At 45.4% G+C, this 27,389-nt stretch overlaps 1 protein-coding gene across 2 annotated transcripts; it reads left to right on the forward strand.

The window, feature by feature from the left end:
• Positions 1–1,421: 1,421 nt before the first annotated feature.
• Positions 1,422–27,179, forward strand: PRELID2 (PRELI domain containing 2). 2 transcript variants are annotated; one of them, XM_087754066.1, is made up of 7 exons: positions 1,422–1,529; positions 9,405–9,462; positions 11,566–11,639; positions 13,225–13,385; positions 18,161–18,266; positions 23,836–23,901; positions 24,358–27,179. In XM_087754066.1, the coding sequence occupies exons 1-6, from the start codon at positions 1,455–1,457 to the stop codon at positions 23,878–23,880; spliced, it is 519 nt and encodes a 172-aa protein (XP_087610192.1). In that variant the 5' UTR covers positions 1,422–1,454; the 3' UTR covers positions 23,881–23,901; positions 24,358–27,179. The 2 variants fall into 2 exon arrangements, with proteins under 2 accessions (XP_087610192.1, XP_087610193.1); XM_087754067.1 differs by lacking the exons at positions 23,836–23,901; positions 24,358–27,179 and adding an exon at positions 20,211–23,824.
• Positions 27,180–27,389: the final 210 nt, after the last annotated feature.

Here is a 27,389-nt window from a genome sequence, read left to right on the forward strand (position 1 = left end):
GTTAAGCGGCTGCTCACGTGTACTTCATGCTGAGGTTGCAACCTTAGGCTAATTCATGGCCAAGATTCTGTTTTCCTATGGTAGGTTATAAGATTTCTCTGCAATAGTTAAATGATTAGAAGTAATGCCATTTTAGCTCTTAGACATCCATATGTCTCCTACTGAAATTGCTCGGTGAGTACTGAGGGTTTATTTTTTTAAAAAAGTGCGTAAATCTATAGCAGATACTTGATTGGCTTCATTTATCATATCAGGATCTGCAATACGAAATGTAGTCCTTGGGGTATTCATTGAGGGCAGATGAGACCTCACAAATCAGAAATTGTTGTCAGGATCTCTTCCCTCAAATTTGACCTGTTTGATCTCCTGGTTTGTTGGGCTTGTTTAAAAGTTTGCCAGCTTAAGATAAGAAAAAAGCAACCAGGCGAAATTGTTGCCTGATAGTTTAATGTTTACAATAAAACTAGATGCAAATATGCATTTATAAAATCAATATTTATTGTTCTTCGGTAATTATGATGTTTCTCAACCACTATTACTCCTCCTAGCTGCGTCAGCTATTCCCATTCATCCCGACACGTCACCGGGGCGATGCTTGCAGTGAGGAGCTGTGCTCTTCCCTTATTTAGCCTGAGTCCCGCAGGCCCCGGCGGGCGCCCGGCTGCAGCGGACTGGGGACCGCGGGACTTGCCTGTGCACAGCGTTAGGGCCGGGCTGGGAGCGACACAGTCGGAGCTGGGTGGATTTGCTTTAAGCTCACTCATTTTATTTTCGGTAATACACTAACTTGATTTACCCAATAAATGCTCTCTTACTTTACATGAAAAAGAGGTTTGAGCTTTCCTAAAGCATCATGGTGAGGCTACCGTTGAGGCAATGGGTTACTTTTCACACGTTGCTGTTTTTAGTTCTACTGCAACCAGAGGCTCCCGTCCGTCCCCACCGGGCCCAGCCTGCGGTGCCTGGCACGGTACGAAGGTGCGAGGTGCGACCATGGCGGTGTGACCCCGGCTGCAGCCCTCGCTGGCCATCCCAGTCAGCGCTGCCCCTGTCATCAGTTTCAAGACGCACAAATCTGCCCAGGGCCATCGCCCAGCGCTTGTGGCCGGGCCCAGGCCTGCTGTGAGGCACCAACGCCGCAGGACCAGGGCTGAGGGCCGGGGGCTGCAGCTGAAGAGCTCCTTTCCTCCGTATCTGCGGTGGTGCTGCACGACGGGACACCCCCATGAGCCAACGGTACCGGGGCCCTCTGCAGGGCCCTGCCGGCTGCTGCTGGCCCGCGGAACCCCCCGCAGGCCCGCGGCCTCCTCCAGCGGGGCGGGCCCCGGCCCAGCCCGGCTCTGCGGGGCACGTCGGGGCGGGCAGGGGCGGCCGCACACAAGATGGTGGCGGGGCGGGGCGGGGCGGGGCGGGCAGGAAGCGGGGCCGGGCCGGGCCCCGGGCCGGAGCCCGCCATGGGGGTGACGGTGGAGGTGCACCGCGTGTACCGGTACCCCTTCGAGCAGGTGGTGGCCAGCTACCTCCGCAAGGTAACCGGGCGCTGCCCCCCGCCCTCACGGGGCGCTGCCGGCCGGGGCAGGAGCGCCTCCCGGCGGCGGGGCCCGGCCCGGCCGGGGGGTGTGCCCGCTCCGCAGCCGCTCTGCTTAACTGCAGTCCCTGCGTTAACCGCTGGCTCTGCCCCCGTTCTCTCTTAAACAGCCTTGCTTTGTTCCTGCTTGCGCGGTGCCTGTGTGGAAAACCGTAAATCTTCTCTGTGGGAGAGGAAGCCGGCGGGGGAAGGCGCCGGGCAGCAGGAGCCCGCCTCGCTGCCTTTGTCCCGCCGCCGCGCTGGCAGCCCGGCGCAGGCCGGGTGTGCAGGGGCAGCGGGGCCCGCCGTGCCCTGGCTGAGCGGGTCCCGCTCTGGGGCCCTGTGGGTGTGCGGGCCCTTCCTGCAGCTGAAAGCTTGGTTTTCCTCTTTATCAGAGCTTTTTTCATGCTTAGATGAAAACTTCAGTTTCGGTGCCCGAGGTGCTGGTTGTGTGTCGGTTGCGTACGAGTCACCGGAGCAGAGCGGTCTCCATCACGCTGCCTGGCACCCCAGGTACCTGGGCTGGGTCCGGCAGCCTCACCCGTGGTGACTTCCAGCAGGGACGGTGCCGGCCCTGGTGCAGAGGACAGGGTGGGCAGTGCCATGGCCATTCTTGGCCAGAAACAGCCTAAGTGCTGCTTGCAGAGCGTGATGTGGTCGAAACATGCGAGAGGGACTTCGATGCAGTACACAAAGCCACCAAGTCCTGCCTGCTGCCAGAGGCTCTGCTCCACAGGCGTTGCGCGCTGGTCCGTGAGCCGTGATGGACTCGGCGGGGGTACGGCACGACTGCCCCATGGCACGAGGGATGTGCACAGCCGGGACGGCAGCATCTGCCCTTCCAGGGGCTCTGCTGTGGTGGCTGGGATCCGTTTGAAAGAAAGATTAGATCAGTAGAAATGAATTCTGGCTTTCTGTCCTTGCAGAATGCCAACCCCTGCGTCACTGCTTGGTGCAGTATGGCTTTTGGCCTAGTAGTGCAACAATCGTTAGACTTTTAAGTAGGCTTCAAAATGAACATGTTTTGCAGTGGCAGAAGGCTGTGTTGATGGCAGGTAAACAGTGTTTCCGTGTTGCATCTGCTCCTAGCAAAACGGCATCCTGCTAGATTTTCCTTCTGAGCACTCTCAGACCCAAGCTCCAAGCTGTGCATCAAAACTGTCCTTTTTGTTGGTGTTTTCCTTTGAACAGTAGCACAGAAATAGGGATGAATTCTAATCTTTATTACAAGCTGATGCCGGGCTTTTGCCCTCTAGCTGTGAGTGGGTTTTGTGAACACCAAGGTGAAGAATAGAGCAGGCTCCATTATATTTGTTTTGGCCGCGTGTGTTTAAACATTAACGATGGAAGTGAGCAGCTGTATAGCGCAGGGCATTTCCTTGTCAAAAAACCCCATGGGTTTGTGGATGTTCTCAGCAAGACAAGATGTTTAAACAAATGTTGACTTTGGGCTAAATTCATCCTTGATGCAACCAACTTAAAACACAAGGAAGGATTTTTTTGTCTCAGCCAGCTGCCAGTTCTCCTTCTTTTAGCAGAGGGCTGGCTTTCACAAAGGCAGTGCCAAGAGGAACCCGGAGTGTCCCCGCTTGTGACACACACGGCCAGCTCTAGCGCCTGGGCGGCTGTGTGACTGATGCACAGCAGAGCTGGGCTGAAGGCGCGGGGCTGTGCCCTGTGGCTGAACCTGCCTGGTGTTCTTCTGCCTTGCAGGTGTCCAGGGCAGCCCTGGCCGGCGCGGCAGCGGAGCAGAGTCCTGCGCGCTGGCTTGCAGCCAAGGCAGTCCCAATGACTCTAATTCATCAGTGGTGGCATGACGACCTGTGGTGTGCAGCCTTGCTCCTGCTGCTGCTGCCGTTGCGGGCACTGGCAAGTAGAGAATGCCTCTTCCTAAGTAATCCTTTATTAAAAATTGTCAGATCCTTAAACACTGGATTGGTTTTATGGATTACGGTAGGAGTGGAAGATGATATGTTGCACTTCTACCAAGAAATAAGTTTTTCATGTTTGCTGAAAGCCTGTAAAGACGACATTGGGCTTGCTGAAGTCACCAGGCTTCTGCACACAGTTTTGGTGGGGTCAGCTTCTCCTTTTCAGTGTCCATCTCCCAGGGAAATGACTGATGAGATACATGAATCTCTAAAAGATGTGGTGGTGTGGTTTTGTTTTAATTGACCGCCTATTTTTTTTTTTGGTGTTTGATGGCGCAGTACACAATGGAACTGGATCCCTGTAGCGGTGTCATACCCTGTTACCGAAAACCGAACTGTCATGTATGTGAAATTCTTTTACAAAGGAAAAACCCAAAATTTCCTCACAAGCTGAAGCGTCAGAACTTTGAACAATAAATACAGACAAAGATGCGTAGTCGGGAGTCTTTCTATTTCTCTTCTGTTTCTGTTAACCGTCTACAGCTGTTCCTTTTTTGCCCTAGAACAGGACTCTGCAAAGACGCATTTAAGGTTTTCTTTAAAAAAAACAAAAAAAAGGCAAAAAAGCAAACATTTTTTTCTCTCACCCTGCTGCAGAAATGCTGAGCTATAGCTCTGGCAAGCTCCGGCAGTCAGATTTGCTAACCATGTAGTTTAGACTGCCACACTATGGCTAACCAATGGAGGTGCTCTGAAATACTCATTTGTAAACTCTGAACAAACTTGGAAAAGAGAAGGCAGGGCCAGCCTTTGCTGATTTTCTTGAGTGTTTGGCAATTAGAGGTGAGAGGAGAAGCAGAGTTAGTGCTTTTCATTGTGAAAGATTTGAGCCAGAGTAGCAATGCAAATGGAAATTGTGTTCTGTGGTATAGTTCCATATGACTTGAGAAGGGCAGTTGGAGGTGAATAGTGAGGCTAATTATGACAGCCAGAAGCGCAGAGCAGAAAGGTTAAAATAATCCTCATTTGTATGTGGCAGCAAAGTGCATCACATGCTTTTAACCAGGAATTTGATATGAATGATTGAAAAAATAATTGCCATAGTTACTCATAAATGCCATAGTTAAATTTGACTTCAGGGCTCCTGCTCTTGTTCTTTCTATTGCGACTTTGCAAGTCGAACCTTTGAATGTTGTTATGTTGGAAAATAGGGTGGGAAGGTGCAACCAGACGTGCTCTCAGAGGAGACCAAAGCCAAAGCAGTTGAGGCTCTTCAAGGGCATGTTTGTGCCAAGACACCTCCTGCCTCACAGAAACCCCACGTATTGCCTCGTGGGGCATTTTGCGTGTCGGCTGCTATTTATGGTCTCTGAGGATGGAGCACAGAAGTCACTCGGACTGTGGAAAGTGTCAGTGTGGGCTTTTTTTTTGTTTTTGTTTTTTTTTCAGACTGCCCTCCCTCTTGTGTATCCCTCAGGTTAGGTTTAGAACATCGCAGAGTTACACCCAGCTTCTCTAGAAATGTGCTCTTACTGCAGAGATGCGTCCTCCGCTTTCATTACGTAGAGTCGGTAAGAAATAGGTGGTAATCAGATGGGCAGCCTGCTACATCAGATATTGGGGTATATATTCTTGTATGTCGGTTCAGAAATACGCTAGAAAATATTCTGCCTTTGCCATGTGTTTCTAGAGAAAACGGCCCCTCCGTGGTCGGTGTGGGAGGACAGGCACTGGCAGACCACCATCTTGAGGGACGTATTGGGTGGGTTGGATGGCCGGCGGTCTGCAAGGGCCGCTTTCTTTCTGCTTAGTACACCTCTTGGACAGCTGTGATGTAGGTGAGGAAGAATCCTGCGGGAATTAGAGGCGTTAACTTCTGTGATAGCCATCTGATGTGCCTGGGCTCGTGTGGCCGGTCCCCAGGCAGAGCCGCTGCGCTGCTGAAGCTGTGGGAAAGCCGTGCTTGTTGGGCCTTGGTGGGGTGCGGAGCCGAGGGGAGTCTTGCCCTGTGCCCAGGGGCCTGAGCCTGCTGGAACAGACAGCAGTTTCTGCTGGGGTGGCCTTAAGGTTAGTGAAGGTGGTGTTTTAAAGTGAGCCCGCGAACTGTAAATCCAACATTTAGTTCAAGTATGACAAATTGATTTGTATTTGAAATAAGTGTATCTGTATGTGGAATTCGTTTGTATTTATCGATCTTTATCACAGCAAGTAATCTGTGCAGTGGGTTTGCTAGACTTTTTTTTTTTTTTTTAAATTTACGTTTATTCACAACCACCACCTTTCCAAACCAATAACAAAGTGGAGGAATCTGGAAAGGTTTAGCTGATTTTGCAGTGTCACTGCTTCATTTCCTTGCAGTTAAAAAAGAAAGAATATTTATGAACTTAAATATTATTATTTTTTGCCAGTCTTTGAAGCTGTCATTTTGATTTATGTGGGCTCCATTTGATCTTGCATGTAAAACCAGCCCTTCATTGCTTTGAAATATTTCATTTTTATACAAATCATTATTTGTAACCTGCAGTGATTTCTCACTGCTGCTAAACACAGTGCTGCTTTTAGAGGCCTGCCATTTCCCTCAAATAACTTCTAAGAAACATTGCTGTGGTTAGAAACTGCTGCTTTTGATAAATGTTCTTACACATTCCAGTTAGGAAAGGTATGTGGGGGTCTTAATTCCCTGGATTCAGAATAATGACTAATGCAATCAGTTCTGCTTGTTGTTATTTGTAGAAAACAATCAATACATTTGTAGGAAGACCGAATGAGAGCACAGGAATTCTTTATCTAATTTTAATAGTCAGGTTTTTGCAAGTGGAGAATGAAGTGCTTCTTCAATTCTGGTAGGCATGAAATGAGAGGTAACCCCATAACCGCTCGAGTACCCCCTGTGCTGGGGTGCTGAGGGGTTTCTGGGTATGGGAGTCTCAGTGCTTCCGAACTGCTGTTCGCTGGTGTCGCACTCGCAGCTCTGCATCTGTAAAATGGGCTCTGACGTCCTCAGGAAACACTCATCACTGGCAGCCAGGGTAGGGAAAAGTAATTTCAAAGCTATGGATAGCTTAAAGGCAAAGTCAGCTTCGTGGCTTCTGCTGTCGTCGCCAATTTGTTTGGGGTCCTCTTAGTGTGATGGAGGAGAAATGTCTTTAAAATAAGAAAATCAGTCTGGAAAGAAATTTACTGCAGAAACTCATTGGAACTATTTAATTTTTTTAAAAAGAGTATGCACACTTCATCTGGATAACTGTTTCTTTTTCATAAACGTATGGCATTTTGGGTTACAGTGTTTGGAGGTGTACTTCCCCAGGTGCAGTCTGAGATGTGGGAATCGTGCAGGCTGCAGTCTGGGAAGGTTTAACAAAGCCAAGGCGTGAAGATTGTACCTAAGCAAGGAGAGGGATGAAATTTGCTCCTGTGTCAAGTAAGTGGCCAGGCCTTGGGGGTCTCCTCCGCTCATGCATTTCCAGAGTAACGAGGGGGTGGTGTTGGTCCCCTCCTGGTGGGACCCTTGGGCAGCTTGGCATGCGCCAGGCTGGGGGTCACGGCTGAGGAGCGGTGCCCATGCCCTGCTCTGCCCCAGCTGGGGGACAGCAGAGCACCCTGCCTGCACCCACTGCGCTGCCCGCACAGAGGCAGGTGCCCTGCGTTTGCAGGCTGGACCACAAGATGGCATTCCCTCCTCGCCAGGTGCCACCGGCACTGCGGGAGCCGCCTTGGGTGCTTGGGGGATTTCACTTCTGCCCCGGCAGCTCTGAGGTTTAGGCTGGTTGGCCTGCCTGTCCTGCTGCCCTTCAACACCCCGGCGGGATTTTGCCCAGCAGTTGCTGCCCATCCTCTCAGCTTGCAGCCTTGTGCTCCTGGCCAGCGCTGGCACCCTCTCCAGTGCTGGTTTGCAGGTGCAGGCTGAGGGGACAGTAGCTGTGCTTTAGGAGCTCCCAGGGACGTATGGTGAGAGCAGGTCGGCAGCCCATCCCTGTCTCAGCACCCCACGTCCTCTCCTGGCGCAGGGGTGCCCTTTGCGGCGTGGCCAGCAGCTGTGTTCTCAGTGAACGGTGCGTGGTGGGAGCTGTGACATTTGGGCACGACCCGCGGGTTAGCATCACAATAGTAGCCGCCTGTCTTCAGGCAATTCCAAATTTTAGAAGTCCTTGCTCTGTTGTGTGGCCCAGCACAAGGAGTTGGGGATGAGGACGCTGGAGGCAGTGTCATGTGTGACCGCTGGAAGGGATGGCAGCGCCTGCCCTGTGCCCTGGCTGAGCAGGAGAGGTGGCGCAGGGCAGTTTGCGTTTGGGCTCCTGGGCAAAGAGATGGCAGGGCAGGGCTGAAGCCCTTGGGCTAGTGGGAGCTCTTCAGACGGGGATGGGACTCCTGTGCCTCTGGTGCTGGGGAGGAAGGTTCAGGCATTGAGTTACTGCAGGGCTGAAATAACAGTCAGGCTGAGATCTCTTTGTTCTCGGCTGCTGTTAGCTTTGGCGTCCCTGGGGAATGGAAACCTTGCAGGGAGGCTGTGGCTGGCTGGAAACACTGTTTTTGTGGCTGTTAGACTCTCCTAGCCATTACATCTGCTTGTAGACTTGTAATGTTCTTTCTTTTACTGTGCTGTGTAGGAAATTGAGTCTATTTCTGTTTAAATACTGGGGTAATAGAGCCTGCTATTTAGTGAAAGATTTATGTAAATGGCTCTTTGTTTCACACGATTGGGCCTTACAGAGTGTAAGTTACATCGATAATGCAATTATGCCACTACTGCCATTTCAAAGCAGCACGTTGTGGAGAAGCCTCCAATTTCTGTACAGAATAGGACTTGAAAACCTTGTACTTTTAAAATCAACTTTTATTCTGCAACAAGAAAAAATAGTAGAGCTGGATTATAGAACAGCCTGTTCTGGAGTTGTCGACCTTTTTAGCTTAGAACCCAAGATTTATATCAGAATTTTGGAGCACCTATTATTGCACATTGTAATTGCATTACATAAACTGAGTTAGCCTTAAAATGCAATTTCTCCACCTTTCCTAAAGCTTTGTATTTTGTTTAATGTTTACCTGATGGTCAGTATTTCTTCAGTCTGGCATTTGTATTAGCGTGGAGGTTACAGTAACTTTTGGGTAGTATTTGAGTTCAATAAATTATCTTGCACTTTAAATTTGAGAGTTTATTATCCACATGAACGTGGATTGCTTTTTGCAACAGAGGGTAAGGTCATTGTAGCCTTCTCTGTCTCATTTCTAGCCAGAGGAGTTTTGTAAGTTCCAAAATAGACTATGCATCCTTAGAAGTCCTATTCTTGTGCATACATTTCTTATATAGGATGTTGCCCTACAGGCAACCTATACAATTTTGGAATGACTTCTGTGCAGTGGAGGTCTTGGAGCAAGAATCTCTTTCTTCCAGCCTTGAAACGACTCGTCTGCACAGCCTAAGGAAAATGAGGTTACCTTGAGCAGGAACGGGCAGTAGCAATCCCTTATCCTTGCTGCACGCCAGCCCCTGAGCAGAAGAGCGTGCCCTCTTGCCAGGGTGGACCCACACTGCAATCCGAAGTGACATCCCGCTGTCACGCTCTTCTAGCAGCTTTTGCAGGACAGTGAAATGTTATGTACCAGAGTCTGCGTTCAGGTGATGCTCCACCATGCCTTTCCAGCTTTTTGCTTGAGGAAATAGGTTGTGTGGCTGAACATGCTTAGCGGTATGCTGCAGCAAAAGCTAGCATCTCCCCTTCAAGCGATTTTTTTCATAGCAGTATTGTGGGTTTTCTGTTTGTTTTCTAATCTTACTTACTAAGCTAATCTTACTAAATTCTTCCTTTCTGCTAACTTGAATGGAGACTGCAGATTGTTAATATCAGGCAGCTCATACCTGTTGAGAGAAGCTATGAAACCGCTTCTGACTTGACAAGTGACAGCTAGCAATTTTCTTTTACCCATGTGAGAAGTGGTAATCTTTACCCTATGCATTTTTATCCCAGTATCCCAGTCCCATGGAGAAACACGTCAAGGCTGTAGAAACAGTGGAAGAGAAAACAGGTAAGCTGCCTGACTTTTCTTACAGAGCTAATTAAAATTTTTCATAACCTTTAAAAATAATGATGTAATAGTTGTATTTTAATAGAAGCTGGGCACTGCAGACATGCCTGGGATTCCTGTGTGCTGGACATTGTCTAAGCAAGGCCAAGAAAATATTACCGCCTCCCCTAAAGTGTGCGTTTTAACTGCATTAAGTATTTGAATTTTCAGCTTATTCTGAGGCTGTTAGACACGTTACGCCTGGTTTCTCTGTAGTATGTTCTTTTGTGGTATGGTTCCTTGGCATTTCTGTGATGATTTCCATCTGCAATGCTCCACAAATCAGATGTAAGGCCCTTGGAAGGAAGCACGGTGAGCTATGTGGATCAAGCCTCGGGCGCTCCACAGGCATCGCACTACTTGGCTTTCATGATCCCTGCCTTTGGAGGGATCGCTTGCTGTTTCACTTCCCAGATGAGGAGGTAGTTCCAGGAATCAGAGACTTGCACAGTGGCCTTGTAGGATGCTGACAGTCAGAAAGCAATCACGGATCCTCAGTCTCTTGCTTTATCAGTCAGAATTCCTGAAATACCAAAAATCAGATGTTACCACTTCCCAGTCATATTGATAGGCAAATAAATCTGCTTGGGTTAGAGCGCAGTTGTCAGATCAGGTCCGCTAATACACGTCTATTTTAGTTTTCCAGTTGCTGAGCTTGCAGGAAATGTTTGCAATTAGGCACTTAAGGTAACATGCCTGTGCAGAGGGTGTATTAAACAGTTACGCTGGTTACGTGGGTAACGAGTACCATAGGACTTGCCGTGGAAATAACCACCTTTCTTCCTTATGCGGGAACTGTGGTCAAATACTCATTTGGGATGACATAAGAACTTGTGGACTTTAAAGTTTTATTCCCAAATGCTTGTGGATGCTCTTTATCATACATTTGGAGATATCTTCTGTCTTGCAGCTCAGGTTTAATGGTGGCTCTTAATTCCAGGCTCTCTTTCTAAGCAAGGTTAGTGAGCTTGCCCTGAGATTCAAGAAAGCTGAGCATTAGTGCTGCCATTGCTGTTTTCTTCAAGTGGAGTAAACCACTCTTCCCCTAGGATGCTTTTCTGCTCTATGTTGCATGGAGATAGATGCTCCATATTACTAAAATGATGTGTTTGTTAGAGTTCCGGAAGCTGAACCCCATGAAGTTTTCATTGCACAGATCCCACCAAATGCAACTGTTCGAGAAGGTACTCTTTTATCCTGGAGAAGTCTTTAACCTGGGCTGCCTGCCAGCTGGCTTTTCGTTCGGTAGCATTCTGTTCTTTATCTGGGTCATTAAATATTAAAAGGCAAAGTGATTCTAAAAGCCAACCCTTTTTGGAGATACTAAATAACGGTAATTTGTTTCCTAATAGATAGTTTTGTCCTTGTCACTGGGTCCAACTCAATACAAAAATAAATGTGTGATGAGACAGGACTGTTCTGTAAACGTCATAGACAGTGTGTTTGCCCAGAGAATGAGCCTGAGAATATAAATTGGGGTGGGCAGAGAAATAAACTAAAACTTAGGTCTGTATGTTGGTCTGGTAGCTCAGTTGCCCGAGCTTTTCCCTCGCCCAGTTATTGTCCACCCAGTGCCACCCAGGAGCAGGGTTCTCCAGTGGGTCCTGCCAGACTCTGGGCGGGCTGTGGAGGGAGCCCTGTGTGCACCCACGCAGCCGGGCACCGGCGCTGCCTGCAGTGCTTTGCTACCCAGGAGCGCTACTATAAATGCCAGTAAAATGTTTGTACCGCATGCTAATAAGGGGGGGGTCTGGATCACAGTGGTGGATGCAGATGCCTTCCTCCTGAGGCAAAGCACAAAAAGCCCATAGCAGTTTTATTTACAGCCTTCTGTCTGGCAAAGCAGCAGAAATACTGGGTTATACTTTAAAAAAACAAAAAACCAAAACAAACCAAAATCCCAAACCAAAACCATCCCTCCCTCCCAATGCTCTGATAATTTACCAGCATTGCTCCTTGCGTATTTGCTGTGCTGTGAAGTTTTCCAGCTACTTTGTTTTTCTTAAAAAAAATGGTAATATTTGCTGCTGTAACTCTTCCCTTCTGATTTTCTTTTTTCATCAGATTTGTCTACGGGAATTATTTACCGAAGGAGAATTGCAACGTGCCAGAATGTAATTCCTGAAATTTTAAGGAAGGTAACTACTTTTAGAGAAATTCAGTCAAGTTGTAAAACCTTAATGCTTCACTGTGGTTTATCTTGTTTAAAAGGATCACATTTCCTAATGATTTTTTTTTTAATTAGAAAAGCTACTTTTAAAGAGAAGTTAAGAGAAAAAAATTCTTTAGGAACTGATTTCATATTTAAATTGAATGGACAAAATTGGAGCCTTGAGCACACCAAGATATAACTGGTGGTGGTGGTTGTTTTACAGGCAGTAATGGGCTTTTAACTTTTGTACCTGGAAAAAGTAAAGATGTTTTAAAATGTTATCTGGGCCACAGTGAAAGTACAGCCATTGCCCCACCGCAATATAATAATCTTATTGCTGTCAATGCTCGTGATTTTTGTGTGGTAGACGGTATTTTTATAAAAGCCCAGTCTTGTGGAACTCAGCAAGAAGGCAGGAGCTAGTGATAAACAGTGCGTAATTATTTCTAAGCTGAGCTCATGTATTTTGGATGTCTGATCCATGGCTCCTGAACACATTGGGTTGTAATCTCTCACAAAACCATTCTGTAAGTGAATTCAGAGGGAATTAAAATAATACTTAATGTGCCTATAGCATGTTGCAAGTTAAATATGGCAATGTAGGGTCCCTATAAAGAAGGTAAAACATGATTCCTTTAAAGGCTGTAGAAAACATAAGGACCTGGGTTGTGCAATCCCTTAGCCTCTCTCTCTTGTGTCTCGTTTAGTGACAGTCCTTTCCTCACAGTTTGTTATGGGAGAAGAATTAGCCTTAATTTATTATTTGTTTTTTTTGCAGAGTATCTTGCAGCAAATAGTCTGTATACAGAAAAGTACATTTACATTCATGCATGGTTAAATAACTGTACTATTTCACAGCCTGCATGCTTAAAAGTATGCATGTACTCTTTTCCTGGTGCTGACGACTCTGTATGTTTTTGCCTCTAAACATGTGTTTGTCTCTTCCAAGCCTCACCTGCCAAGGCGAACCTATCGTTGCCCTAAACATGCAGAATGTAAATAAACCGATGGTGAGATTTTCATCCCTTCTTTGGCCCACGCTTGCTAGATCAAGGTCACTCAGGTTGATAAGTGGGCTCTCGGAGGAGAAGGCCTCCTGGGAGAGAGGAGCTGGAGCGGGGCATCAGCTGCTGTGCCTGGCAGCAGGAGCCTGCAGAGGTGGAAGCCTTTCTTCTGCTCTCGTGGTTTAGCTGGCGGGTTTGGCTGCCTTGCATGTAACTGTTTGGAAGTGGCTTCTGTTATCCTTTGTTGTCGTAAGTTAGCTGTCAGCAGCAAGAGAGAAGGCATGAAGTGATGCAGGTAAGTTGGCCTGTAGCGGTCTTGGAAGTCCGGCTGGGGACTGAGCAGCTTCCCTAGATCTTGGAGGGTTTGCATGGCCTTTAGTAGATGCTGAGGAAGTTGATTGTTCTCATCAGGGCTAACCACAGCTGATGTGCCCTCCTCCTGAATCCTCAGTTTTATACTCTGAGGCTAGTAATACTTTCAAAATACTGAGAAATGATTCTACCTTTTTTTCTTTCTTTCTTTCTTTTTTTTTTTTTTGAAAAAGCTGTAATTATTCTGTTTCCCAGGTCAGTGTCTTAAAAGTGCCCGACATCTACTTGGAAGAGGAATCTTGGCTTAATATGCAGAAAAGAAACATGGCTATGAAAACTCATTGTCTTACGTGGACACAGTATGCGTCTCTGAGCGAGGAGTCCGTCTTCAGAGAGAGCTTGGAGAATCCAAACTGGTGAGTGCTGGCCTCTGGGTGTAGCAGTGCCCCTGTGCTGGCTCAGGGCTGCCACTGCAGGCCCATGGCCCTGAAAAAGGTTTTTCTGTTGCCTTTTGAATGCTTGGAATGAGAGGGGTCTGAACAATAATTTCTTTGGTATGTCTTGAATGCATTTGAAGCAGCAACCATAGATGTCCTGTAGCTTTCCTCTGGCTTGTTTAGATGCGGGGTTAGGTTCTCTGGCCAGAGCACAAATAATTGCTGGAAATTAATTTTCTGTGTGTTGCTCTGCGGTCATAGAAGGCTGCCTCGCTGTTCCCGCACAGCAGGCGTAGCCAGAGTGTTCGTTTTGCTCTCATATCTACCAACAGATGCTTGGACAGCAGTTTAAAAATTATCAGCTCCCTCCTGCTTGCCAGCCATTGGCATGGAGCATACTTGTTCCCAAACAATTTTCTTTCTCCGGTGTCTGGCCCACTGTGCCTGAAAGATGTAAGCTGCTGTGGGACTTTGTCTGGGAGAACACACATTTGTGTTTGTGCAGAGTGGAGCCTAGAAATGCCTTAATGCACATTTACAGGAGGAGCAGAGTGGAATTTCTAATTCCCGTAGGATTGAAATGAGCAGGTATGTGATACATGTGACTGTCTTTAAAAAAAGATTTATTTCCAGCTGATGTCAACCCCATTAATTCTTACTTTGTTCTGGTGTCTCTTGTAATTAGTCGTTATTTTTGCCTTGTGATGTTCCCCGGGAAGCGTGGCAGGCTTGTCCAGCAAGGTCCATGTGACTTCAGAAAGCTCTAAGCATGTTTAAGAAAAAACCCCACCAACTTCAGATGAAATTAAATTCCTTGTGGCTCAGGCATTTTTGAAAGCCCTATGCTGGGACCTTGCTGTTTGAGGACACGTTCCCCTGGCTTTTTAAACTGTTTTGTTTCAAAAGTTTGCTGGGACCCTCTGTCCTTACTGAGGCTTCCTCTGCATCAGAGTTGCATTGCAGCTGTAGGTGTTGGTCCTGTTGGTGTAGAAACTCTTAACTACTGCAACTGGTCACTCACTCATGCCCTGTTTTCAAGACTTTTTGGTTCCAGTTTGGCAAAGACGGAGTCCTCAGCGTGCTGCTTCTGCTCCTGCAGGCTTGTGCAGGGGAGTTGTCTGAGCTTGGTATCAGCACCGCTCACTCTTACCTTAAAGCATACTGTGGCAGTTGGGAAGGCAGAGGCGTAGCTGGGCTGCTAGAGTGTGATTGCAGCCTCAGCAGGTCCACTTATACAGGCTTTCAATGCCTGCCGGGGTGACAGTGCCTCTGGAGGTACCGTGGGCACCGATGCAGGTCAGCAGCTGCAGCACATGGCTGCAGGAGCCCACAGACCTCAGCCGCGCTGCCCTGGCCAGGTAGGTTCAAGGATACCTGGGTGAGCCTGTGCACACCGCTGTCACCTCTTCAGGAGTCTTAGGGAGGTAATTGGGTGTAACAAATGCTGGCTGGCAAAACAGGCGTGAAATTTCAGCTGCGTGTAGTATACGTAGGGAAACTTACATTTCAAAATGTAAATTTTGAATAGATGAAGGAATTACACAAAGGGCATAACATTAGCAGCATGCTATTGCACTGGGGAGAAATAAGAAAACACACAATGTGGAGACTCAAGTGATCCTGATTAGTACATTATGCCCCTAAAGAGAGAACAACATTATGAGAATGATGGTAACCTGAGTACAGACAGAAACTTGCCTTTCTCCCCTACTAAGCACTGCTGGGCAGATTTCAACAGCAACCTCTGGAAACTCTTCAGGGCACTAAAAGCCTGAAGAGAATGAGAAAATTCCTCACCTCAGTCAGGCACCGTGCATGTGTTGTAGCGGGCTGTTTGTTTGTTTAATCAGCTTTAACATGACATTGTTAAGGATGCTGATAAATGAAAGCAGAGTGCGGCTTTGCTGGCTTGCATCTCGATCAGCCTTCGACCTGCATCTCGATCAGCAGGTCGACTGCCTTCGCCTCTCCCCGCATCTCCCCGGTGTGCGGTGGGCTCCGCGCCAGGCGCTGCCTGCTCCCAAGCCAGCAGGGAGCTGGTGGCTCGGGAGGTGTCGGGGCGGTGGGTGCAGGCGTCCCTCAGGGTGCCTCGCAGCCGCGGCACCCGCAGCCCTGCTCTGTGCCTCTGCAAGGAGATCTCTTGTCAGCGGGGTCAGTGACAGAGCTGCTGCTTTGCAGAGCTGCAGCCTGGTGCCAGGCACATGTGGTGGGATGATGCTGATGGGAATACAGAATATTTCTACCCCTGTGAGATGAAGTTATAACTGTCTGTGCTGACTTCAGCCCAGCTACTTTGTAGACCAATATGCTGTACAAAATCAAACCACGAATCCAGTCCCTGCAGGGACCGTGGCTTAGACGTTTAGCAGAACTTCATCCATAGGACGTGGATTAGTTTACCCAGTTTGAGATTGGCAGTTACATCCTTTATTATTTTCAGCTAGAGAACCGCAAGTCAGGGAAGGGAGACTATAACCTTCCTGATGTCCCTAATGAACTGGGGCAATTGAAGTGATGCTTGCTTAGTCGCAAACAGTCAATTTAACCACAGCGTAGCTCTTGCTCTTAATGTCAGGTGGTTATTTTGTTCTAAATAAATGTGAGCACAGTGATGCCAACTGCTGCATATTCTTGCAAAGTGAATTATTGTGGGTGCTTCCAAGCAGAGCATATAAATGTCTGAAAAGATCTAGTAGCAAACAGGCATTACCGTAAATAAATTCTAAACCACTGAAAAAGGCATAATGAGGCATATCTGTATATTCAGAGGCCAGAAAGCACTTGTGTTATCCTCTTGGCTGAACTCCTTCAAGACACTTTTTCTTTGTTTTCCATGATTTAATTGCTGTTACAGACAAGCATCTCATCTTGATGTCTAAAGTCCGAAGAAAGCCAGTTAGTCCCCAAGGGCAAGGCCTGGCTGCAGGCAGAGCTGCAGGCAGGGTGGGTCCAGACTCGAGCGGTGTTTGTCTACAGAGAGTCCCGAGCAGCTTGCCAGTGCTGCCCCGGTGTTTGCCGGCACTGCCCGGGTGTTCGCCAGCACTGCTGCGGGATGGGGCTCCGGAGGGCTCCGGGGCTCGGAGCTTTCACTGCTGGTACATCAAACCAGTGTGAATCTTGTCAGCTGCTCTCCTCCACTTGCGTGCATACGTGTTTGGGTTAGTAACGATTGCTGGAGTGATTCACTGGCGCTTACCCTAAAAGCGTGTGTTCCATACGTTAGGTGTGAGCTCGCTTTCCGTCCAGCTGAGCTGAGCAGCATCCGTGTTGAAGGGGAGGGCTCTGGGAAGAGTTGTCTGTGCACAGTGCCAAACCGAAGCAGAAAGTTAGTAGCAAAACTCCCCTGTAACTGCCTGGATTTATGTTGAAGTTATGTACTGGCAAATTTCCATGTGTCTGGGCAGGTTATATCTGTGTTTCTGCAGTGGAGAATCCCTGTGTAGCTTGAATTTTGTCTCTGGTGTCATTTGCCGTCCCTCTGTGTTTTGGCTTGACTGCTTTTCCCCTCCCTGCCAGGAGCAGTTCTTTGTTTTTTCATTTTGTATCCCTCAATTGCCATCAGATTCCTTTTATTACCCAGCGCTTTCCCTCATTTCATACAGCCCGAGGGAGCTGAAGTCTCTTGCAGCACGGTGGGCGCAGGGTGAGAAGACGTCTCCCTGATGTGGAGAGATGCACGTGATGCGTGAGCAGTGCTTGTCAGCTGGAGATGGGAATTAAAAAGATCTCCTGTACAAAAGCTTCCTCTTTTGAAGAGCCTTGCACTGGATGTAACTTTTAATTTAGTTTTGAAAGCCATGCAGGCTTTGGAAACTCTCCCTGACACTATCTGAACAAGAATATTGCTACTTTTTATACTAAAGACACTTTAATTAAACTCCCATCACGAAAACAATTAGACCAAATTTGCAGTACTTAACTAGTCAATAATTTAGTAGTTGGATCTCATTAATAGACTGCTGCCTGTGACTGTGTTGTAATGATGCGGCATTGCCAGCTGTGTGCTACGGAAATCAATCAGAGATCAATATTTTCCTTGAGCCTCCCTTTTTTGTCCCCTACAATGGTGAAACTGCAAAACGAATAAATAAATCCCAACCGGAGCAGCTGAGTTCAATGATGGATTTTTACTGCTGACATCCATCGTGTGGTTGGGGACAACTTCTCATGTTCTCCAGCTCCTTCACTTGAACTCCACGCGTTTGTCTTCTTACCAAATTGCATTGAAGGAAATAATAAATGGTTGTGGCCCGCCAAGGGCATTGGTGGTGCCGGGTTCACGTGCATGCTGCGGGGATAGGAGCGGGGGGTCCTCTCCTCACTGTTACCACTGCCTCTGTCTAGCTTGGGTGGGACGATGCCCTGAGGACCCTATAAAATCGTGCAAGTGCATTTCACTGTGTCTGCAGTTGGCTTTCATGATTCTGGAGATGGCTGTTGTGTCCTCTCCAGACCTCTCTCTGTTGCTGCTCTTGGGGCTTCTCCAGTAAGCGCATGTCTTGCCTGAAGCAGAGTCCAGCTGGACCTTCAGCAGTGCTGACCACGGGAGAGGGTCCTTACAAACCTCTCATTATGCTGATGTTCCTGTATCTCGTTACGTTCGCCTTTGAGATTGTCAAACAAAATATGTGAATGTAAGAAAGAGATGAATCCCTTACTTGGGTATCAAACGCTAACTTTCTAACGTAGAGTTTACACTTCATGTTTACTGAGTAGGCAGAAAAATAACAGGGTGTTTTGTTCCTGTTTCTTAGGACAGACTTCACACAAAAAGGCAGAATATCAGTTACGGGGGCAGGTTTGCTCAACTGTGTGTTGGAAGCTTTTGCTCAATCGTTTTTAAAACAAGGTGTGAAGAAGGTAAGTCATTTATTCCTTGAATTTCTTCCCCAAATTGTATTCTAAATTTTTTCACATCACCAGACCATCTGGGCTCAAAATTAAATTGATGTTTTAAGTCTGGATTCTTCACATCTTTTAATTGTTGAGAAAACATTTGACCTTTTCTTTTGTCTGCAGAGAATAAGCAGAACAAAAATGGATTTAGTTTTATTATGGTAATAGTTTTATTTCAAATACATTTTAAAATACAGCATGTATGACTGTATCAGTTTCTGTAATTCATTCTTATTCCTGATTTCCCTCAGGCATTGAAACAGTTCTTCTTCCTAATGCCTCATTGTACCAGCTAATACTGTAATAATAATTTGCAGTTCTATAGCACCTTTACACTGAAATAGTCAAAAGTAGTCAACATGAATTTATATCATGTCACACATTTTTCTGCAGTCATGTTAGATTTTTTTTTTTGGCAGCTTGATGTATTTACAATAGCCACAGTCAATCTCCCCGTAGCAGTTCTGTATACTTCAATAGTTCTGTCTTTCAGTAAGAATTATGAAAGAGGATAAAAGCTATCCAGCTATCCAGCAGAGCATCCCAAGGGAGTTAGTGTTCAAAGGCCTTTTGTTTCTGGGAGTCATGTCATATTGATAAACTAGGTTTAACAGCAGCGTCTCCTGAAGCGTTCGTTGGGAAATGAAGTTTCGTGGAAGTCTTGTTCTCTGGAAGTTTGTGCCTCGAAGAGGCTTGGGGGTTCAGGTTGTGCTGTGCAGACTGTTTAAAATTTACACCTGCTGAAAAAAGAGAAAGAAGGAGAAGGACGGAATATTTAATTAAACCTTTTTAATGAGAAAGTAAGAGGGATTTTTTGCCTTTTTTTTTTTTTCCTTTTGTTTTTCCCCCCTCCAGTTTGTATCTTGTTTCACATGAATGAAAGCATATGTATGTGCCTGAAAACATGGCATTTTCATGGCTGGGCTCATGAATCTTGGGTACTGCAAGATTATAAAGAACCTATATTTACCATTATTTATCATTTTTTAGTTACCTAATGGAGAAATTTGTTTTTCAGATGAACTTAGATGTCCACCATTCAGAACATGCCTTATGCCATTTTTTAATTATTCATGGAGACCAAGTGGTTAATACTGTTGATGGGTTTTTTTGGTTTAGGATTTTTTGTTTTGGTTTGGTTTGGTTTTTAAGTGGCCGTAGCAGTGTCCTGTCTTTTCTCCCACTGAAGTCCCACTGAAGGTGTTGAGGTGCGGAGCCTGGGCATCACCTGCAGTCCCTTCAGATGCTCTCCAGCGGGGCAGGGGCTGGCAGCCCCAACCTCTCGTTCGTGCTTCAGAAGCTCATTTTGGAATCTGTGCCCCAAGAGCTGTAGATGGAAATGTATTTCAAACAGCATGACTATTTATTCATTTGCTTATTCTTGATAACTATAAGATCTTTTTGTTGTGGCTTTAAAAGGAAAAAAAAAAAAGCCAGAAGTAGACAGCTATGCTAGTGTAAGCAATGACTGTGAGCAATGAAACACGTCTTGCCGGCTTATGACAGCGTAGAGCTAGCGGATAAAACAAACTAGCTCACAGTATTTCTATAATGCTGCATTAGAAATCCTTTAGCAATTTTGGCTATGTCTGCAGATCTGTGAAAAAGAAAAATACAAGCACACCAGATCTGGTATAAATGTACAGTCTTGCCTGGTTTTTCCCCCCGCCTCCAAAACATCCGTCTCCCGAAGGCAGCAGCTGTATCTATGCATTACATTTCGTCTAAGCTGTTAGATAGATAGGATTCCTTTTGTGGCTTGGCAATAGAGTAGTTTTGAGGCACATTTTACTCAAATGTAATAAATGGCAGTACAACGATGATATGTAAAGTTTTAAAATATATGTTGCATGAATGACAATGCTTGATAAATGTTCTTCGAGTTTCCCTTTACTTCTTATCTTCCAGTACCTGATCTGCATCCTTCCTAATGGCCTGACCAAAAGGGCATTGCTTTTCTTGCACCTGGTATAATTGGTTGGAATATGTAAGGATGTTACTTTCAAAGCCAAACCATGATTCCTGCTTTATCTCCTCGGTCCTGACAGCAGTGCACTTCTCCATCCGTCTGTTTGGAGAGGCTCAGATGAGATAAGGGAGTAAGGCAACAGTGGGAGGCAGCAATGTGAGGGGGCAGAGGAGATGGAGTAGGGGATGAGCTACGTGAAGAGCAGGAGAAAATACTGTATGAATATTAAATTTTGTGAATGACGACAATAAAGCTCATGTATTCACACAGTCAATTATTAAATACCTTTATTTTATAAAAAGAGAGAGAAAAGTTACTATTCATGAAACTATTCATGGACACCAAAGGCAATGATCTTTTTAATCATTATTTTTGTAACTGAGATATGAGCCTATTCTGTGGGTAGGGTTTTTTTTAATGCCTAACAGAATGACAGTGACATTTTATGGCTCCTCATATTTGTCACATTTCTCTTATTCCAATTCTGAACAAAAATACAAGAGAGAACGTTCTCCTGCCCTGCTTTTGTTTGTAGAAGTCATAGTGCATTTGGGAGGAAATTACAGCATTTATGATTATTTTTTTTCTTACCTGTTCAGAAAAGGTATTAATGAATGATACGCACCCACATTATTGCCAATAAAACTTTCCTCCTGAATAATTCAAAAGTCTGAGCAGATATGCCGGTAAATCCCAGCTACCAGCACAGCCCATTCTGGGTCTGTTGGCGAGAGCCTGGCTTCCTTCAGAGAGGGGAAAGGATGCTCCGTAGTCTGCAAGCGAAGTGTGGGAGAAGCTTCCAGCCCAGGAGGGGTAGTGGTGGCCCCTAAAGTCAGCCTTTGTGTGTGTGAGTTTTTAAAATTTGTTTAAAAAGTGGCCTAATTAGTTTGTACATGTCTAAGTTATGATGATCCCTGCCAGTGTGAAGCAGTGCAGATGACAAAGTTAGGAGCGATTTTAAGGCCACACAATAAAGGAACATTTGTAGCAAGAAACTTTTGTTATGTTGGTAGGTGTTTTATCCGTTGCCTCTTAAATGTTCCAACATTTTTGTCTTTTTCACTTCTTGGTTTCTTTTTTAGATTCCTTTTGCTTGACTTGAATATCTAAGGAGATTGAAATTAGAGGCTGTGATGCAGTGTTTGTTAAATGATGGAGCTGAGCTCAAATAACAAATACTTAACTGAAAAATGTTTTGTCATGGTTACAAAAAGAATGAAAGGTATTAGGCGCTCTTCAGAGACAGCATAAAATTTTCTGCTAGTGTGTTAAAATGTTACCTTGCTTTTGTACTGGCAATGGAAATGAGGTATGTGCTGTAATATGCATTGCCTTCATCACATTCAAACAGGCCATTTATAGTTTTTCTGTACATCACTTAACCTCTTGTTTAAAACTTCCAGTGTTTGGTAAAGATGTAGAGGATGTTACAGATGCGATATATTCTTTCCGTCCCTATCAGCTGGGCGTCCAGTCTGGCTGCTGGCAGGTGTTCCAGGTAGAAACATAGGCTGCCTAACAAGTCTGCGGTGCTGGAAACTCCTTAGGCTGCCGTTTCGTGTTTCCTTGTTGTCCTCCCACCCCGCTGCTGGGTCAGTGTGCCCGCTGTGGTTTCAGTGTACGGGCTGCGGTGACAAAGTGGCACTTGCTGGAGGATTCACCTGTAGCCATTCCTGAACTGGGAATCTGCTGGGCTCCCATCCCTTTGAGTGCTTTGGGGTATTACACCGATAAGGGCTGTATGTAGGCACTTATGGCAGGATAGCGTCTTACAGTAGCAGAGTACCTCCACCTTTGAAAAATAAAACTATTCTATGGTTTGTCCGTCAAAGAAGCTTTTAAGCTGCAGCTATAGAGGTGCAGAGTTTAATGGGTAGGCAATGTTTGTTCTGCATTTCAAGTGCATCATTGCACTCTAAGCAGTGTAAATTTAGCTCCTTTAAGCCTGATCTCCTGGGGCTGAGATTTAAGTGTTTGAACTTTAGTTGAAAGGAATATATTGATTAGGCTTTGATTTAGTCGTTCCTTGCTGAAAAGATACTGGGTAATGACTTGTACCTGCCCTTTCGTATTTTATTCATTTAATGGAGTCCCCTCTTATTCCCCTTTTCTTCCTCAACACCATTTTGGCTAAAAGTTTGCAGTGCTATGAGGAGAAATAAAAGAAAAAGCAGTTGTTACACTGTGAACATAATTGATTCAATAAGTAACATTTTTAAATTCCCTAGGCCAACCTCTGAGTCTTCACTTATGTCAATTAGTGCTTCATTCTGTAAACAGTGGCATGTCCAATTTAGACTGATAGACTAAGGTAGTCAGCTTATTGCCTTCTACAAAGAATAGGCATGGAAGATGAACTGTTTTTCATAGATGTAAAATATCGTGTCCATTTTTTTGTAGAGATGTGAAAAGAAATTCTCTTGACCTATTTGTTAAAGTTAATTGTCTTTTTTTACCTCCTCTCACAGTGAGTCAAACTGAGAAATCCTTTTTCTTTTATCTTGACAAACAGAGAGCATAGTAGGCTAAGCCTTAGCCCCGCACAGGTTATAGCTAAGCTCCAACCTTGCTTCAGTCCACAAGATCTGACCAAACATTAGAGGTAGGGTTGGCAAATTACAATTTCAGTACACAGACAGAGCCAAAAAGTGGGAGAGGGAGAGATGTTGTGGATTTTCTTATCTAAAGTGAGTGGTTTTTTGCTTTTCACCAAATAGGAAGCTGCTTCTCTCTCACTTTGTACTGAACCTTGAACTTAAATTAATTTCAAAACAGCGAAGCGTCTGGCTGCGGAGCAGCCTGTAGCTCTGACGTGGGAAGAGCACTTGGTTGCAAGCTTCCCCCCATTTTGCAGATGGCTGCCCTGCTGTAGGTACTTCAGTGGTTTGCACCTGCACAGCTGTTGCTGGTTGGTGAGCACCTAGGGCTCATCTGCAGTCAACCCCCCAGACAAACCAACCCCCTAGATTCAACCTACATTTTGCTTTAATTAATAGTTCATTGTTTGGTAGCTCCTCCTTCCTTCACAGATCAGTCCCGGAGAAGAAATATTCACCCTCATGGTCCTCTGATGGCGTTTTTTACTTCATTTCAATATTACTTTCCTTCATTATAGAAATAATCAGAGGGGCTTTTATGGGGAGCTTTCATCCTCGCACACCCAATTGCTTGCAAAGAACACGAGTGATGGTATTTCCATTTTAAAGAGGGATATACCAAGGTGCAGGGATGAGAAGTGGCTTGGTCCAAGCAAAGCAGTGGCAGAACTGGAATAAAATGTGTGACCTGATCAAGTGCCCTGGCTTTGTGCAGCCTTGACATGGAAGGGCCTGCAAGCTGCGAAGGGTCCTTTGTCCCCTCCAGGTTCCCCCAGAGCCGCCTGTGTCGTAAGTGCTCCTTGTGCCTCCCGGGCAGTGGGGAGAACTGCACTGAGGTAGTGTGGGACCATAAAACACCATTTCTTGTTTTTTAAGGCTTTACTGGTATGTTGTCGGGTGCACTTTCTAATGTATGAAATACTTAAGTTGTGTGTAAAACTGGCATTTATTTGTCCTTTTTTTCCAGGGTATTAAAATAATGGAGACGCTTCTGCAGGAGCAGTGTGGGTGATCATGCTCTTATTGAGCAACTGTAAGTGCAACATCCATCTACAGATAAGAAAAGTTGTTCAGAGTTTGTGCTACCTATTGCACATTGTGCTCCTTGTAGTTCTACAAATAAATGTGGTTTTTTTTGTCCATTATAAATAGCATGCAACTTTTGAGGAATTTTCAAGAAAAATAATGACCTACTGCAGTGTTAAGCTCCATATCGTTCCAGGCTTTCTGAATAGGATGTTGATGAAGACGACTTCTGCGTCCTGTATTTCATCCTCTCCTCTCTGTTAATACATCATGAGTGTGATAGTCCTAGTAAAATAAGATGTTATTTTTGTCTAAGGAATTTTACTGAAAAGGAGTATCTTCAGGGGTTATCTGTGGAGGGAAGATCTGGTCAACTCTTAAATTAGCTTCAGAACAAGAGCAAATGGCTATTGATTACCTCCTAATAAATTTCTTCTAAAACTTATTTTCTCTGCTTTTGCAGGAGAAAATGTATTTGTGTAGAGTTTCCTTGGAGCCGCGTATCTTCATTGCCATCAGAATTCCATGGCTGTTTTCTGAACTTTACTGGTACCATTTTATTGAGGAAAGAGTGTTTAATATGCACAGCTGGAAGAAAAGAAGACCACAGACTGCAAATCTTTTACAAAAGATTAAGGAATTGTGCTACTTAAGGGAATGTTGATCATGAAAATCACAGAGGAACAAGCGTAAGCTTGGAAACAGCATCTTCCTGTGAATCGGTGCTATAATCTCTAGAGACTGAGAATTCAGTAAGGGAACATAGAGCAACAAAACAAAAATAGCCCTTGTTGCTATGAAGACACCCTTGCCTAGTCAACCAGTTGCTTTGTGTCTTCTTAAGGGAGGTGTAAGCGCACCCTGTGCGCTGTTTATTTCACAGCTTAATTCTGTGGGGTAGAGGCTTCATTCTACAGAAATGATCCTCAACTGTAGCAGCTGAGTAAGGTTACTGTTCCCTGCTTGAGTCGCTCATTACTTCAGTGCTGATTGCTGTGTTGGAAATATTTAGTTATTATACCCCTGCCAGCATGATTATTTTCAGCTGTAAAGACATGCCTCAATACAAGTTTTGCATATATTTGAATTCTTTCAGAAAGTATTTCTCTCTTGTTGCTCCTGAATAGAAGAAGAAGAAACCTGGAGGGGAATTGATCAAGTGCAAGTAAAGTTCCTGACAAAGGGTGTCTCATAGGCTTCTCCTCCTTCTCTGCACACTGCATCAGGGTAGTTTTATTTTAAACTTTTCATTTAAAATTCAGATAAGCACAAACTGTCTTTGATACCCTTTACTTAGTGAGGGTAATACCACACTTTACAAATAGCCCCACTAAAGCCTGTGTTTGTTCTTTGAGGAGATTTGAACAAGTTATTTGATTACCCTGAAGCAAAACGATCGACTTTGCATTTTTCAGGGTGGGTTGTGTTTTATTTTCTCAAACGTGATGTAAACTCTCAGTGGACTCTTCCTTATGCTATGCCTGAGTACTGTGGTCCTGCTTATTTCAATATTTAATGGTCTCAACTATCCTATTCTGAAGCTAAATGAGTACTACTAAACAGCCCAGCCACAGACTGTGGCCACGCACCAGCTCTCCGGTAGTGTAAATCTATGAACCTTTGCTGCCGTGGCTGGTGCTATAGGTTTACGCTATGGGAAATGCTAGCCCATACTTTGTGATGAAAGAGCCATGACATGGTCCTCAGGGAATGACCGTATATTGTATTGGCACAGCAGAACAAAATACTTTCCTTCATCTTTCTTATTTTGGTTGTTAACTGATTCTTGTGAATTTGGACTCTGAATACTGAACCGTAAATATTTATGAAATGTAATGGCCAAGTCTAAGTACATTCATTAGCATATTTATTTTTATTGAGTTGCTGCTTTGTGTGCCTGAGGAAATTATCAAATTACTTCTGTTTGAACTGCTCTGCACAATTTTAGGACTAACATCTATATTCTTGCATCACTCTGGATTTTGGAATTAGGATAGGAAGCATTTGCATGTGTGTCCCCCCAACGTAGAAGTAGTCTTTGAATAATGAAAGGCCAATAAAATGCAGTTTCTTCTTCTTCAAAGGCTGAGTTGCTCATCTGCTTACTGCTAGGTGCCGAAACAGAAGGGTTAAGCAAGGTGCTTGTTGTGAGGCCAGGGAATGTGGTCAGGGTGGTGGAATCGCCTGGCCCTCACTGGAGGTGGCAGCTCATCCCCCGGGGCTGGGGTCTGCCCCTGGCCTGCTGCAGAACGGCCCTGCTGGGCAGGGGAGCCACCCTGCTCCCTAGCTTCTGTTTTGAAGATCTTCAAGTGCTGTGTCCTGTGTTGGAGCTTAAGTCATCCCGCTGCCAAATGGTGTCCCTGCATTTCCCCTGGGAGCAGTCACTGGTCACAGGGAGGTCTGAGGAGCTCTTGTCGGCAGGGCAGATGGAGTCCCTCAGGGTGCCGCGACGTGAGCGATCGGGGACGTGATGGGCACATTCCCTGGGGAGCGTGTGTGGTGTCACGGTATCGAACGTACAGATCAATCCCAGTGGGCAGTTAACTTCACCCATCTAATTTTTTTCAGAAGTAACTTGCCTTTTTTTTTGCTCTGTGTGTCTGTATGTTTCTTCCTGACGTATATTGTCATACTAAGATGAAGATAAACATTTTCAGATACAGAAATTAAACTGACCAGATCTGCTGTCCCCTCTCAGGCTATCTGTAAGACAGTGTGTCTTGTTACACTCATCTCTAGGCATAAAGAGAATCCCCTAATTGCTCAAAAAAATGAGAAAGCTCCCTGTTCGTAAGTTTTATGTAATGTTTTATGGTTTATGTTTATGTTTTATGTTCAAATGTTTAAAACTTTCACCGACTGCAGTCATGATGGTTTAAATGATGATTTGACTTACTCATAGTATTCTTCCTGGGACGTGGACAGTGGGAGCTTTGACAGTGTTCGCCTTTAGGAATCAGTGTTCCCAGCAGCCCTGCCAGCCTCTTTTTCTAAATAATAGGATGGTGAACGAAACAGAAATACTGTTTTTCAGATTGTTTTATGAAACTAGTTAATACACACTTGTTTAATTGTAGCAAAGTTAAATTTCAAAATTAAGAAAATCAGTATTTCATTCTCTCAATCGTTGTGTTGTAGTGTCCCATTAAAGCTCATCTGTGAACATTTCCATTAAAGGGTCGTCGTCTTTGTCTAGTGTCTAACTCTTATCTCTGGTAGAAGGATGTTGTCTGCCAGATGTCAGCTGGAATTCATTTCCCTGTTTATACAATACGTATACAAACAGTCAGTGTGTCTGTCCTGTTTGTCTCGAGATGTTTGTCATTTTGCTGGGTTTCGTTCTACCCCAGTGCTGAACTTTCTGTGGCTCTGTTAGACAAACCTTATGAAAACACTTCGTTACACGCAGGAAGTTAATTCATCTTCATGTGCTGCATTTATCGACAGTTGCCTTTTCAGGTTTTTCCCACTGTGATCAGTCTAATGGAGCAAAGC

Source organism: Nipponia nippon, unplaced genomic scaffold, assembly GCF_047370975.1.
Source record: "Nipponia nippon isolate SJK-2023a ecotype South Korea unplaced genomic scaffold, ASM4737097v1 scaffold_17, whole genome shotgun sequence".
Lineage (NCBI taxonomy): Eukaryota > Metazoa > Chordata > Aves > Pelecaniformes > Threskiornithidae > Nipponia > Nipponia nippon.

Bases quoted from the DNA above. Each gene is read 5' to 3' on its own strand.
- PRELID2 (XM_087754067.1), top strand. From the start codon at position 1,455: ATGGGGGTGACGGTGGAGGTGCACCGCGTGTACCGGTACCCCTTCGAG. The intron at 1,530-9,404 runs GTAACCGGGCGC...TTTTTATCCCAG, and splicing joins TGGCCAGCTACCTCCGCAAG to TATCCCAGTCCCATGGAGAA. The intron at 11,640-13,224 runs GTAACTACTTTT...TCTGTTTCCCAG, and splicing joins TTCCTGAAATTTTAAGGAAG to GTCAGTGTCTTAAAAGTGCC.